The sequence below is a fragment of the Myxine glutinosa genome, chromosome 4, assembly GCF_964187855.1.
Source record: "Myxine glutinosa chromosome 4, kmMyxGlut1.1, whole genome shotgun sequence".
NCBI lineage: Eukaryota > Metazoa > Chordata > Myxini > Myxiniformes > Myxinidae > Myxine > Myxine glutinosa.
In genome coordinates, this window is record NC_136264.1 from 155,133,212 (window position 1) to 155,149,804 (window position 16,593).

A 16,593-nucleotide genomic window follows, 5' to 3' on the forward strand; every position below is an offset into this window, starting at 1 on the left:
TGACCATCTAAAATCATTTGCTTGTGTGAATTTTTGGACAATTCTGGCTTATATTTCCATGTGGCAAAAAGAATAACAATTTCTCTTTACTGCCATTCATTTAAGTTAATAAGATTTTTTTTAAATGAGTGTTTTATACCTCATTACATCCGTTGTAGTCAGATAGTCTGTGGCCATCTTCTTATGAAATACATTTCAAGTTGCGTTTTAACCGAGAGACTCGTGTTTTTGAGTTTTTCAGCTTGGATGTAATAATTATCTCATTCGCCTCTGTGAACTGGATGTCTAGCCTGGGTTTGAATCTCAACCCAGCTATAAACTGTTAAGCTGGTGTTTCGCAGGCAGAGTGAGGCATCAATGTGTGTGCCGTCCAACAGCTGGACATCGTACTAGGCAGCTGGTCTGCTGACAGTAGTTGGTGGACGTAAAAGATTTGAAGGTGTCCTTGTCTGGCACCCTGGCCAAATTCAATATTCCTGTTCTAACCCACTGAGACGAAAGTCACGTTGGACCAGCCGGTTTATGATAGACTTTGGCCAAATACTTTCCCTGCCAATTCCAAGGTGGGAATAATTGTGGCTGCTAAAGACAAATCATCACCATATACAAGCATCTCTTTCTTGATTTAAATAACCTGTAGATTGCATGGGGCTCTTTACTGTCGGTTGACCAGGAATATAAGTGTCACAAAGCCCAAGGTTCTTAAATCAATCGATGTCCAATCGGCTGTCAGATGTAGTCCAAATTTACATTTATTTAAAATATATAATGCAAGAGATACACAAACTCAACAGCATGACATGGCACTGCAGTCAATCAGTAGAGCAAATCAAAGCAAATAATGACTGGATCATCTTTTCCAGTCTTACACTGCTACACTATTCATATATACTCAGTCAAAGATGCAGGAAAGCCCCACCTTCTGTAAACTGCTCATACATATGAGATGGTTCAATATCCAGAGGTTGCCAGAAACTTCCCCATCACTCGCCATCCCTTCCACATGGCTTAAAATCCAAATACTGTTCAATATTAATGCTTCTCACTTTTTTTTACCCCCTCAACTTTTACAATTGGCATCTCACCTAAACAAAAAGCCTGGTGTTGGCTGAACGGTTAAAGTGGCTGGTTTAAGATCCCAGGGTCTTGAGATCAAGCCCCTGTTGTTCCGTTTAATTAACACCAAATGGTTACATTCAGCCTGTCATCCTTCTGAGGTCAGCAAATTGAGTAGCAGCGCTTACTGGTAACAGGGGCACTGCATCAGAGCACAGTAACACTTCCAGAAAATGATGCAACCAACAGGCAAGGCTGCATACCAAACAACAGCTCTGTCCACCCTCCCTCCTCCTCACACTGTTCTCCCCCTCCTCCTCATGCTGCCCCCCTCTACCCACCTCAATCTGCCCCTGCCGGCACACTCCACTCACCCTATCCGCCCCTTCCTCCTCTCTTCTACCCCCTCTCCATATCGCACCCAGCCTGAAATGGCTTTTAAAATGCATTTTGCCTTTTAAAACATCAATATCCGTACAATGTTCTCCCCATTTTTTGCAACCGAGTCATAACCATCTTAGCCACGATGAAAAAAGAAATTAGATATTCAATTTGAGTTAAGATGAAGACGTGAGAGAGTCAGAAAGCGTGAGCCTTACAAAAGAGGCCTATGAAACCTCAGACCTATGCGGAGTACAGAAATATGGTGGCAGTGGTGTAGAAATTGTGGGTGGAGTCAGGTGAACTGTCCTCCAATGGGTGGAACTCGCACGGACACGTGGACACGCACACAGCTCCTCTTATAGTATCAATTTCCCCTTCCCCAGCTTCCCATTCTCTCCCCATCTTGTCTACCGCTCCCCTTTTTATATACTTTGTTTGTTTGTCTGTTTGATTTGTTTGTGTGATAAATGTTAGCTCTTTCACGAGCCTCGATTATGTATACAAAAAAAAAAAAAAAAAAAATTGGTGAGAAATGAAATATGAGGCATTATTTTCATCCCAATCCTCGTACATCCAAAATTTTGAATATTTTGCTCTCGTTTGGTGAGTGTACGACTTCACAGATGTTGCAGGACAAACCAATTGCAACATTATAAATTGTTAAATTTGACACAGGTTACACAAATACATCGAACATTTAAAATCAAACAAATTCAATGACATTAAACAAAAGCACAATGAAATCTCAACTCAAGCAAAATATTCCATTCATGCACAGCAACTTGTACTACCACCATTTTAACAACTATTTGGGACACCTCTTCGTGGTGGTTGTACCCCCAACGCAAGTCGAGGGCCAAATTTTCCCAATTCTTCCCTGCTGCCCGGATTCATCAGAGTACCGATCATTCCCCATGGACCGCCATCATGGACAAACCCTTTCCCTCTTCAGCAAGTTTTGTTGACGTAAAAAAACTAGTCATGAAGGCTGGTGTCACTCTACTTTGGCAAACAGGTAGAAAAATGGATGGAATCAACAGGAGGTTGATGAAAGTATACTGCAGAACGTGTGAAGCAAGGAGAGGCTGAAGAATGCTGGCAAATGTCACCATCCGCACGTTCCGTAGTCCAAATGTGGAGTACGATCCAATTGTACTCCCCATTTCAGTCGAGTTTTGACAATTTTAGTTTGCCTAAATCGTAAGAACAGATAAATACTGTTTAACTATGCCTTAAATATCGGCAGTAGATATAATTTTTCATGTTTTTGCATTCTATCACAACAAATATACCTAACGTCATGAGAAGCAGTCATAAGGTACACCCTCCCCCAACTGAATGTGCACTGTCCTCATCCAGCGAATGTCATGTCAGTTCATGTTTTTCTATTTAGTTTCCCACCTGTCATACATACCTCCCATTTCTGGGTGAGTTATCTGATGCACTTGGGCAATGGAGTTTGGCCAAAGTCCAAGGTTCTGTTCATCGTCATGTTTCTAACCTGGCAATATGATTGGATCAGGAGATAATACACAGAATGTGTCAATGCATTGATAAGTGATACACAGAGAGCCTTGATAAGTGATACTTTTCAGCTCACATATTTAATAACAAACTGCCTGACTAAAAGTTCTAAATGATTAGATACACCTGCTCCATAAGGGAGTGGCAAGAGGGGTGGGTGGGAAAATTTAAGTTGGAAGTGACCATCCAAACTTCTTAAGTTGTTATCAAGTACACTCTGAGTACAACCACCAAGTTTCAACGTATTCACACCATTTGACTTTTTCATATTTTGTTGTGTTACAGCCTGAATTAAAAATGGATTAAAATGAGATTTGTTGTCACTAATCTACGCATAATACTCCATAATGTTAGTGGAATTTTATTAATAGAAATGTTTGCAAAGTAATATAAAAAATGAAAAGCTGAAATTTATTGATTCAACAAGTATTCAACCCCTTTGCGATGACACTACAAATTGAACTCAGGTGCATTCATTTTCCTTTGATCATCCTTCAGATATCTCTGCAACTTGATTGTATTCCACCTGTGACAATTCAATTGATAGGACTTGATTTATAAACAAACACATCTTTCTATACAAGGTCCGACAGCTGAAAGTGCATGGCAGAGCAGAAACTCCACCATGAAGTCCAAGGAACTTTCCGTAGAACTCCGAGATAGAATTGTGAGGAGGCATAGATCTTAGGAAGGGTATAAAACCATTTATAGAGTGGTGAAAGTTCCTAACAGCACAGTGAGCTGCATCATTAGGAAATGGAAAGAATATGGAACTGCCCAGACTCTTCCTAGTGCTGCCGGTCCGACCAAACTGAGCAACCGGGCAAGAAGGACCTTGGACCATGAACCCATTGACCACTTTGACCGAACGACAGAGTTCCTTGGTTGAGATAAGAAAACCTGCCTGAAGGAGAATAGTCTCTGCAGCCCTCCACAAATCTAGGCTTTATGGCAGAGTGGCCAGATGAAGCCACTCCTGAGAAAAAGGCACATGACAGCACACCTGGAGTTTGCAAAAAGGCACCTCAAAGACTCAGAGCATGAGGCAAAATATTCTGTGGTCTGATAAGCCAAAAATTTAACCCTTTGGCCTGAATGCCAAGTGGTACGTCTGGCGGAAACCGAGCACAGCTCATCACCCATTTAACACCATCCCTACTGTGAAGCATGGTGGTGGCAGCATCATGCTATGGGGATGCTTTTCAGCGTCAGGGACTGGGAGACTTGTAAAGATAGAGGAAATGATGAATGGAGCCAAATACAGGCAAATCCTTGAGGAGAACCTGCTTCAGAGTGCAAACGCCCTTGAGTGGCCCAGTCAATGTCCAGACTTGAATCCCATTGAGAATCTGTGGAAATACCTGAAGATTGATGTTCACCAATGCACCCCATCCAACCTGACATAGCTTGAGAAAATCTGCAAGGAAGAATAGGAGAAACTCACCAAATCCAGATGTGCAAAGCTGATACAGACATACCCAAGAATACTCAAAGATGCAATAGCTGCCAAAGGCATGAATACTTATTATGTAAATTAGATATTTCTGTAGCTCATTTTCAATAAATTTGTAATGATTTCTAAAAACATGTTTTAACTTTGTCATTATGGATTGTTTTGTGGAGATCGGTGACGAAAAATTAATTTTAATCCATTTTAAATTCAGGCCGTCACACAACAAAATGTGAAAGTCAAGGGGTGTGAATACTTTCTGAAGAACCTATGTAAAAAAAAGATCTGCCGGCTTGGTGTTGGATTGAGATATTCTGAAAGGAGGGATGATTCCCAATGATTGTGTTTATAGCTGGTTTGTAAAAACATTATGTTTGACTAGATTATATTTTCCCATGGGGAGTTTATAGCTACCAGTCGACATTAGAGTTTGAATGATTGAGATACGGTGGTTTGTTCGTTTTTCGGACGAAAAGGGATTTTTCCTTGAGTTTGACGAAAAGGGCTACTATTTTAAAAGGAGCATTTTAATTCCCATCCTGGGCTGGCAGGATGGCCGAGACTTTGAGGTACACACACTCCCCTCTTGGCTGTTTTGCCTGAGTTTGAATCTCAGTCCAGCTATAAACTGTCATCCCAGTGTTTCACAGGAAGGGTGATTCATCAGAGTGTGTGCCGTGACTGCCGTCCTTCGAATGGATGTTAAACTGGGCCTCCCGTTTGCCGACATTAGTTGGAGTAGAGGAGGAAGGACGTGCACTTAACCGTGGGATTAATAATAATTTATTTACAATAATAAATAAGGAATATGGGATTTTGTCCACATAATACTGACTGTACAAACACATAGACATTTAAAAAGGTGAATCGAAGAGATTGGAAATTAAATTAAATTAAATTAATTAAATTTTATTTTAAAATTAAATTTGAAAACACAAACCCCCGGTGCAATTTTAATGTGATCACTGCAAATTAATCGTTCGAAGATGGCAGTTTGAATTGTGAGACCGCGAGGAAATCAGTAAATGACGTCTATCAAACAGAAGCATTGTCCAACATAATAAAAATAGACCGTTTCAGGGTTGAATTTATTCGTAATGCTTTCCAAGTTGAAGGAGAAGAATTATCAAAAGCAGATTTTCTCCATAACGTTTTCAGTTTGAATAAAATGTTTCTCGTTGAGTTTAAAGAAGATCTGAGTGGTGTATATTGTCAAAAACGCAGGGAATTACAAAATTTATGTTGGTATTTTTCCGTTGATGTCTTGGAAATCTCATTAGAAGTAGTTTCTCCATCATGTTTTGAAGAAGAATAAGCGCGAATGCATTGTTCACGCTGTTTCTCCGTATTCTTTGTTTACAATCACAATTATGAAATACTAGTGAGGTACCCGTGCTATGCACGGGTGGGAGGCCAGAAGCAAACAGACAATGCAGAAACGGCGAATGCTAAAGCATGAAATCAATAAATTCCACATTCCTGCAGCACCCTCAGTTGTACATCAGACATGAACAGCAAGTTCGTGAAGGACTTCCATGAAAAACGTACTTGTTCGCAAACAAACAGGTACATTCATGGATAGAAACATCGATCGTGGGTCCGTGGCGAATCTGCATATGGCGATCCACGAAGATCACGTTTAGAAAGTAGAAACCATCATGGCATGTCATCATTCACTTGAACTCGATATGTCTTTTTTCATTCCAAACAACATAACTCCAATCACAAATTAAATAGCATTAATCTAAAAAATAAACTTTTAACAACATTGTTAATGTTTCCTTCATTGTAAAAACTACCAAGTCAACAGTTAAAAAAGGATTTTGAGCCGATAGGTGTTACTGCCTCGGCAAGATCGATGGAGACAGCGATCTGTTAACTTATACACCACCCAAATAGCTATGTGGAATTCTCTCATGTAGAGATTAAACCCACGTCGTTTGAACTTTGGCCAAGGTCATTATTTACTTTTAATGATGTTTATATACGAATCAAAAAGAAGATAATTGGTTTCGGGTCGTCCTTTCCGCATATCTCGTGGGATTGTGAGTTGGAGAGACGACCGTGATGGCGGGGAGGGGGTTGGCATTCTCTCAAGCAGGGATTCAACCCATGTCCTTATAAAAGGTCTTTGTCCGAGGTCATTATTTTTAACTGTGTGTTTTCATTCGTCAGGTTGCGATCGGTGCAGCTGTTTGTGCGGCATCCGGGAAAATAACGTCATGCGCGAGTCCATACCTGAAAATGCTGGAGGCCAAAGCTGAAATTGGAAAAACAACATAGCCTATTTTACTCCAGGAGATCCCAGGATTATCCACCCAAAATATCGTTGCGATCGGTTCAACCGTTTTTGCAGTACCTTCGAACGGACAGACAGACGGACAGACATTTGGTGAATTATAGTAAGATTGACAAATGATCCACCACGCGGTAACCCGGGTTGCCCCATGATTTTTAATCATTTTACATAATTAATTAATCTATTTTAGGGGGAGTGTAACCCAGGTTCGACGGTTCGTGTGACAGGAAAATCCTTTGTGTCACACGCGAACCAGGTTACACTTCCCCTAAAATAGATTCATTAATTATGTAAAATGATTAAACATCACGGGGCAACCAGGGTTACCACGTGGTGGATCAAATGGGAATAAAGTTGAAGCATTTTGCAACTTGAAACAACACCCTATTCTATGGAGGTGTGAATTAAGATGTCAGTGCAGGAGAAGGAGAACAGCCTTGCTCACATCAATACACTTAGTTATAAGAATCGCTAATGTTGTTAAATTTTCAGATTTCACCTCAGATTTCGAGAATTATTTATTCTGTGGGATCCGATCCTCAAATCCGAATCCAGATTTCGACAATATGCTTTAATTAGACCGTGAGAGTAGATAGTGTTTCCAAGCCAAGGCACGTTTCAAATGGCGGAAACAAAATGGCAGCTTAATAACCTAGCGATGTTACAGTGTGTAAACTCGTAATGCCAAGAAGATGGATCGCCATTTTGGTAAGGTTTTTTGTTATGAGCACCCTGTTAATCATCTTCAAAAAGAGTGTTTTAACACACACCAATGCCCAGTTTTCATTGATGCACTCCCTTGGAGGTCGAGAAGTATGCATGCAAAGTTTGGGGCCGCTAGGTTTCATGGTTTTGGAGTTATGGAGGAGACTCACACACACACTGACACACACTGATACGCACACACACTGCCTTTTATTATTATAGATGGTGAGCTTAAAAGGTACCACCCACCCCCTTTCCCAGGATGACGTTGTTATGGGCACGTTGACAGTAAGAGAAAATTTGGCGTTCTCAGCTGCTCTTCGTATTTCCAACTCCCCCTCATTGGCTGAACGAAAAGAACGCGTGGAGAGACTCCTTTTAGAGCTCGGCATTACAGCCGTTGCTGACAGCAAGGTGAGTGTCAATAACGAACTTCATCAGGCCCACGTACATCCAGGGCTTTTATTTTGGATATACACGAGTGGTGTTTTTTGTGTAATTTTTGTTGGCTGGGTTTTTTTATGAAGCATGGATTAATCCTGTCACCATGATTTCCAAGCAATTCTAGCAATAATTTGTTTTTTTAAACTCATATGTTGTTAAAATCCAGTACGTGTGAATAGATATTCCCTTATTGTGTTGCATTATAACGCAGAATAATTTGCCTTATATGGCTTTCTTTTTCTCACTTTTTATATGCTTCACTTTGTTATTCTCACTTGCATTGAGAATATTCATTTCATTTCATTTTTTTTTTTTTTTTTAATTTTATTTCAATTCATTTATTCATTCATTGTAGCTTTATATATGATGTTCATCTCACAAATGGTCATCTTTATTAGTCCCCTACCGGTGTACACCGGAGGGGACTATAGGTTTGCACGCCGTCCCTCCCTCCGTCTGTCAGTCCGTCAGTCCGTCCGTCAGTCTGTCAGTCCGTCTGTCAGTCCGTCACACAAAGAACAGTTTTCCGGACTTTTTTCTAAACTCGTAATGCTAATGTTTTCAAACTTGGCAGATGGTTTCCTCATGATAAGTTACAGGTCAAGTTCGAACTTCACGACGTTTCGATCATTTTTGACAAAGTTATGGCACTTTGAACTTTGGGAATTCTGATAATTCTGATGATCCTTAACTCAGTGCCATTTTAAGTTTTAATTTCCTTTAAAAACCATTTTCTCTGCAATAATTGGACCGATTAAGATCAAATTTTCACCGTAGGTGGGACTCGGTCTGTATAATATTTTAATGGTAATTATGACGTCGTAGGTCACGTGGTTGGGCCGCCATATTGTTTTTCGTGAAAACACGAAAACCCCTTTTTCTCTGCAACGGCTGAACAGATCGAGGCCAAACTTTGCAGGCAAAATCGCATACCCATGACGAACAAAAAATCAGCGAGCATGACGTCATGCGTCACATGGTTTCAGAGTTATGACGTTTTTAAGCATGAACCTTTAAAACCGAGCTCCTCCCTCATTTTTGATCCAATCGAGGGGAAACTTCACAGATCTGTTCAGCATGTCAGTCTACTAAAATGTCCTTTTGGAATTTGCGATAGGGCACGTGGTTTGGCAGATATCGTTAATTAAACGAAAATATTTTTAAAATGGATATCTCTTGAATCGCTAGTACCTCAGACCGTGAGTTGGTAATTATATAATTCACACAGTGCAATACGTGCAGGCTGCTCCACGGAGCGACCTTGCGGGCTTATCAACGAGGCGAGGCATGACACACATGTGTCTCAGCATACCTCAGATCAAGTTTGAAAACCAGCATCAACCGTGCATAAATTTGCATATTCGATCATTTTTGACAATGTTATGGCACTTTGAACTTTGGTAGGGGACATGTATTGCAGCGCAATACTCAGAATGCTTGTTTTGATAGGAATGGCGAAATCATGATTTGAGAACACCATGTTGTTCCATGAACCACATTTAGATGCCAATTTTCTCCACAGAGCAGGGGTTGGCCTTTTTGGGGCACCGTAGTCCCCTTTTTGAAGCAATGTTTTATGGCCGGATGCCCTTCCTGCCACCAACCCTGTTCGTCGCCTCTTGCGACACACAGGGAATTACCAGTGAAGTGGTGCTCAATTTGCCGACCTTGGAAGGATGACAGGCTGAGTCAACCCTCCTGGTGTTAATTCAGCGATCGACCGGGATTCAAACCCAGCATCCGAGGATTCCAAGCAGCACCTTAACCGCTAAGCATGTTGTTCCATGCTGTCAGCATAATAAATTGAGATGAAAGTTTAGGGTTGTCATGCTCTTTGAAAATGACCCTTTTGCAAATTATCTTCCTCCTCGGGCAATGATGGCATTGGCTTTCTATGGCTGGTACACATGGGTAAGTGTGTGGTATAGACGGAGGGTCGCCACTCCTCTCCGTCTCTCTGCTGGCCGTTGGGGAATTCGCCCTCTTCCGCCCGTGAGTCGACTGGACTCTCATCCACCAGATGTGCAGAGCCATCTGCCATTTGAACCGAATGGCTGCGGACCGTTACCCTGGAAAGGGGGGGGCTTACAGGTAGTACACCTTGCCCACAGGTGACCTGGGGTTATGCAAGGCAGGGGCGTCAATCTCCCTGAGGTATCAGAGGACACCGGCATTCCCCATATTCACAAATTCGATGAACATGTATGCTTTAGTAAAATTCTATGATCATTTTATCTGCCCATGGCTGCACCAGTTATGTTCAAATCGACAACTTGATTTGCTCCAAAACAAATCCAAGCCTTAACTTACCAACCATGTGTTAAACTGTAAGTGTTTAACACACTGATCTGTAAAGCTTTTATAACTGCAAACAAAGCTTTCATCAAGTGAACCAAGCGGATCAAGTTTTGATACATTGCTTCACAATACTTTTTTTTCACAGTCTGCAAAGGTGAAAGGCTCATGTAATTCTACCTATGAGCTTTTTAACTATACACAAAGAATTAAGTTAAGCACCCCCCCCGTTTTTTTACAACCTCGCACATTACAAGTTTGTTGTCGTCAAAACAGTGTAATATACCCATGATATTGCTATATTTTCTGGAGAAGTGATATTATGGACACATAAAAACATAACAATCATGCCGTTTTCAATATTTTATTCTGAATAATTTAAGGTGAAATTTTTTGGGAATTTTAGGCATATTTTCACCTCAATTTAAGTATGGAGCTATAGGTCCATCACGGACAGTGTGGATGACGTGTATGTTTTCTAACGTACAGTCATTGTTCTGAGAAGACCTCTAGCGATCTTTGCGTCAATAACGTGTGTAGGACCCACGTGATCGGATCACTGACTCAACCAATCACTTTTTTTCACTTTGATCACTCAATTTCATCAATGGATAATTGCTAATGTCATACCAATCATTATTTGATCTCACATACCTTAGAATATATGCCAATGTATACATATACACAAAGAATATATATTAGGGGGTGCTTACCTTAATTCGTTGTGTAGGGGTGCTTAACTTAATTCTTTGTGTATATATTTTGCAGTCATAAATTGTGGCTTCTTCAAAGTCCCAAAACCAATGAGACCAGCATGTCAAAGTGCCTTTGCAATATAAGATGGGACACTAGCCTTCTCCTGTGGTCACATTGAGCTGTACTTTAACTTTAAGGATCCTTAAGGGTGTGTAGGCCTAAAGACAATGGTAGCAGGAAGGTTGAAAATGATGTGTAAACACTTTAATGACAAGATGGCTGGAACGAGTCGCTTTGAGTTCTGTGATAGTGTTACGTGCTCCTCCCTGACCCCCTGGTCACGGTGTACCTCCGAGCCCCGAGAGGAGTCACGTTAGAAAAATGTGTTATTCTGTGTGTCAAAGATCAATGGAGAAGCCACCCCAATTGTTACTCACAAACAAATATTGTATTGAGATCACACAAGAATAACGGTACAACAACAATAGTATTCAAAAGTGCAATCAATATGTCCTATGATGGTACCATCAGTTTTGCAATATATAACTCACTTTGCTCCAAGTGAGTGTAACAAGAACATTCCCCAATGTCTCTTATTCCCGGCTCCAAGACAAAGTTGTTTCGCTCCAGCGATCGCTAGAACGATGTCCAAACGACCAGAATCCCGTGCGGATGGCCAGGGCAGTCACACAGTCGAAGCTGTACAAAGGTGCCCTCAAGGCGACTGGGAAATCCAAAGGCACCCTACAGGCGACCGAGAGATCACACCCTCGGGTATGGACGAATTAGCCTTCAAAAATCCGCGTCACGCACACGCCCCAGATCGACGTCTGAATGCGGTGAGAATTGTCGAAAAGAAACGAAACCGTGAGCAAAGCACAAATCCTGCGCGAGTCAAAATGGCCGAAGACCCGGTCTCGTGGCGCACGGCATGGCAATGATTCTCTCCTGAATCGATCGCAAAACCTGACATGCAGGTTGACCGGTCACAGCGATGACAACTCCGTCGTAGGAATTCCTCTCCCGGAAACCTGAAAGTTCGCTAGTGACTCTGGCTCACCAACGTTCGCTTCAGAACCCGGAGCAACTCGGCTTTCTTGTCCGACTCATTCACTCCGCCCTTTTCTCTCTTCTTCTTCTTCCTCTTCCGGTTCCCGATCCGGTTTCATTTTTAAAACATTCCTTTTACCTTTTGACAATAATAATTGCTATTTCCCTCAAACAACAATAATAATAATACATGGAACCAGAAATGTCTCAAGTGGATGAAAGCCACCACAACGGAAGTGACGAATCCGTAACACTTCCCCCCCTCAAGAAAGAAAGTTTGAACATAGTGAAAACTTTCTTTGTAGGCAAAACCCTTCCAACAAACAAAAGTAAACTCACACCCAAATCATCAATTCCCGTGAGCAACGATAATCAATATTTCCCAAAAATAAAGCAACAAAACTTCAAACAACCTACAGATATCTCCAAAGTTAGTTCACTCTGGACAAAGCATCCGCAACGACATTGTCCCTGCCCTTTACATGCTCAATGTCCAAGCTGAACTCCTGCAAAGCCAAACTCCATCTCATCAACCTCTAATTTTATTTTTCATTTTTTTGAATGAAGGTTAAGGGGGTGTGATCAAAAATCCAAAGTCAAGCAAATCTTTAACACTTTTTAGGGAGGCCGAGCTGAGAGCCAGGTTTAATGGTGGTTGGGTGGTGAGGCCTGGAAGTATTCACAACATGGACGCCTTTAGGAACGTGGAGTTCACGGTTAATCCGTGCAGGAATGTTCACTACATGGATGCCTTTCGGAACGTGGAGTTCGCGGTTAATCCGTGTAGGAAAGTTCACTACATGGACGCCTTTAAGAACGCGGAGTTCGCGGTTAATCCGTGTAGGAATCTTGGCTCGGCTGCTCCGCAGCATTCAGTGCTTCAACTCTTCCTAACTTTCATAATAATCATGGTTGGAACGCTTGTCGCTGTAGTCACGTGAATAGCGGTCTCCTTCTCGGCCACTACCCTGATAATCATCCCTTCGGGAGCTGCTGTAACTCTGGGAGCCTCCATAGCAATATCGACTGTGGCCACCACCAAAACTACTACTCCCACCCCGGGAGCCATAGCCACCCCTGAAACTACCTCCACGTTTTCGTCCTCTGTAGCCCCCTCGACGTCTATGGCCTGCCTTCTCTACTGTTATGGTCCGACCATCCAAATCTTTGCCATTCAAATCCTTTTCTGCACCTTTGGCGTCCTTTGTGTTTTCAAACGTGACAAAGCCAAACCCTCTTGACTTTTGCATCTCCCTGTCTTTTAACAGCAGCACTTCCAAGAGCGGTCCATATTTGCCAAAGACAGAGTCCAGAACATCTTCCCTTGTTTTGAAGTTCAGTCCACCTACAAAGAGCTTGCCAACATAGCCTCCATCCATGACTTGTGTGCGCTGACACTTAGTTTTTGGGTACTTGACAAGACGTGCCTGTGCAAAGCATGACGTCAGTACCTTCCTCTTCTCTTCAGAGCGCATCCTACCCATAGCACGAGTCGCGGTACAGGATGGAAAGATACCCGGAATCTCCTGCTCCAACTGCGCGGCGTTATTTTCCATACTAGGCTTTTCAACAAACATCGGGTTACCAGAAACTTGACCACCGGCCAAATCATTCCCGATAAAAAAAAGATACTCCCTCTACAGAAAGAGTGGCTTGTAAACCTACGGTGACCGGTCCTGACACCAAATCAGACTGCATAGTCAGGTTCACTATGTTTTTTCGTTCAAAATTTTGGTAGATTAGCAAAACTATACATTTTTGGAATATTCAGAGCATGAGGAATCCAAAAATTTATGTTTACATTTGTGTAGACACCTTTGCGAAAATGACACTCAGGACAGTGATGAAGATCTGTAAAAGCACATTCCTGAATGGTATAGACCTCGTAGATCCTGTGTATAGGACTTATAGTTCAATCTGATACTACCTATAACTTCCTATAACAACCTATAACTTCAAAGGACTTGCAATATCATGTATTATGTAATACAGTTATATCACAAATATAAAGACAATGGTTTTCAATTACCTTTGTTTGTTGCTTTTCTATAATCCTGAGCACTATTTTGAGGCCTTTATTGGATTCCTTGACCCAGAAAACATAAGATTAGCATATTTAATTAAGTCTCTAGGTTGACTAGAAGCCGAGATCGCGCAAAATATGTATTTTATGGCGGCCATTTTCAAAATCCAAAATGGCGGCCATGCAGGTGTCTGTGCAAATGCCAACATTGATTTTCAGAATCTCCATGCTCTGAAGATTCCAAAAATGTACAGGTTTGATAATCCCAAAATTTTGAAATAAATTATATTTGTTAACATAGTGAACCTGACTATCTTCATCACTGTCCTGAGTGTCATTTTCGCAAAGGTGTCTACGCAAATGTAAACATTAATTTTTGGATTCCTCATGCTCTGAATATTCCAAAAATGTATAGTTTTGCTAATCTACCAAAATTTTGAACGAAATTATATTTGTTAACATAGTGAACCTGACTAGCAAATGGATGACATGAAGTGGAGGTTTAACATAGCCACCAACCCCCTGTAAACGAACACTAACACCAGTTGCCGTCTTCTCTGACAATGGCAAAATGCCTTCAAGCATCAAAGATTGATGTGCCCCTGTGTCCCTCAATACCCTAACCGGTCTCTGGTTAGTCAAGTCTCCATCCAGTGACACAAACCCCTCTGAAATAAAAGGTTTGTAACCCCCTTGAACAAGGTCGTTCTGAGATGCCGGAACTTTGGCATAGGAACCTCCACAAGACTCTGTCCTCCAAGGACGATTTCTCACATTTGCCAATGCATTCGGGGTTGTACTAATCTGACTCCGCTCCTGATTTTTCCTTTCCAGGGCATAACATTGGGACATCAAATGTCCAGGTTTCTTGCAAAAAGCACAAGTAGGCCCGGAGGAAAAACTCATGGCCTGCCTCGAGCCCCCCGGAAGAAAAGTCTGTCTTGGAACTGTAGACTTCTGATCCCGAAGAGCCACGGTATCAGATCTGTCCTCATAGTCATCTCTAGGCCGCCCCCATGAATCTTCGTTCTCCACACTGGATGTACCATAACTCCCCTGGCGAACTCTAGGCGGGAAGTTAGGTTTGTGGAACCCCATCCTGTGGGTCAAGGCATAGTCATCTGCCATGGTGGCTGCTTCATACAACTCTGGTACCTTCTTTTCCTGCAGATGTACTTTAATGTCCTCGTGGACACACTGTTTGAATTCCTCCACCAAGATCAGTTGTTGCAACAGTTTGAAGTCTTTCCCAACCCCTTTCGAATCACCCCACCGATCAAACATGGTTTCCTTCATTCTGGCAAACTCCACATGGGTCTCACTCTCCCTCTTCCTGGCATTCTGGAATTTTTGCCGGTAAGCTTCAGGGACCAATCCATAGGCTTTGAGAATGGTTTTCTTCACTATCTCATAATCTGCACATTGGTCAATCGGTAAAGCCGAAAATATATCTTGAGCTTTACCCACCAGAACACTTTGCAGTAACATAGTCCAGGACTCCCCAGGCCATTTTAGCATTTGAGCCACTTTCTCAATGTGTACTGGCTACTAAACTTGGCTACCTCCTTTTCATTGAAGGGTGGAACCAGCCTCACATGCCTACCAACATCTCAGTTCTCCCATTATTTGCAGCTCTTTGAGTTTAAATTCCCTCTGACACTCCATGTCACGTTCCTTTAACTCCCTTTCGGCTCTTCTTTCCTCTGCTCTTTCCTTTGCTCTTCTTTCTTCGAGTTCCCTTTCAACTCGCGATTGGGAGATCTCGCGAGATCTTGGAGACGGTGGCAGGGGTTTTCGACGGTCCACACGGTCTCCACGTTTTTCGAAGTTAAGTCTGTTCACAATTGTATTTTGTCGAAACTGTATTTATCCTTCGGTGTGTGAACTTGTAGTGTGCACTTTGGAAGTTTCTCGGTGTTTATCTTTCATAAATTAATCGTTTGTTTGCCACGTCGCGAGCAAGGCCTTGCAGCCTCAGGCTTCCCCCGTCGAAGGTTGTTCCTTCCTTCGCTGTTTTGCTAGCTTTTTTGATTTCCCCTTCTCCACCAAGCTTCACCAAACATCTACTATTTGTCTAACGTTGTAACCCCCACACCCCCCCCCCCCAAAAACAAACAAAAAAACAAACAAAAAAAACTTTTATTTCTCTTTCTCCTCATGTGCTTTTGCCTCTGCCCACGTGCGCTGTCTCGCCCCGCCCCCATTTTACCCTTGCCTTCCACCTTTTGCCCTGTTAAAGTGACTCGTGGTCGTCGCTCTAGGCTTCCTCTCCCCATTGGTATTTTTGTGAATATAAAATTGTTCTTCACAGTTCTGTTTAAATATGTTTCAACTATCCCCTTCAGTGTTTTATTCAGTGGTTTATTACAACACGCTGTTTTTCTTCTTATTTAAAAGGCTACTTTCAATTTCCTCTTCAACTCATTCCATTTCAAAAAAATATTCAATCTCTTATGATTCCAAATCACTCCATGCTCTAAATTCTCATTCATTCCATCCCTCCTCCATCGTTCTTAAACGAATCACTAACTTGAAAATCACAACAAACCCAATTTGTTATATATTGTTACGGACGCGGTTAAAGGATGTTATTTTACCGAGCGGTGGTATTACCGCGACCGAACAGTTATTCCCCGACTAGAACCCGATTCCACCCAAACGTTGGCC

At 42.0% G+C, this 16,593-nt stretch overlaps 1 protein-coding gene across 4 annotated transcripts in view; it reads left to right on the forward strand.

Moving 5' to 3' along the window:
- ABCG2 (ATP binding cassette subfamily G member 2 (JR blood group)) overlaps nucleotides 1-16,593 on the forward strand; it is a 179,038-nt gene that overhangs the window by 84,197 nt on the left and 78,248 nt on the right. For all 4 annotated transcript variants that reach the window (XM_078776648.1, XM_078776646.1, XM_078776647.1 and 1 more), the window contains one exon: nucleotides 7,680-7,832. In XM_078776648.1, coding sequence (XP_078632774.1) covers nucleotides 7,680-7,832 — 153 coding nt within the window. The remainder of the gene's footprint in view (nucleotides 1-7,679; nucleotides 7,833-16,593) is intronic.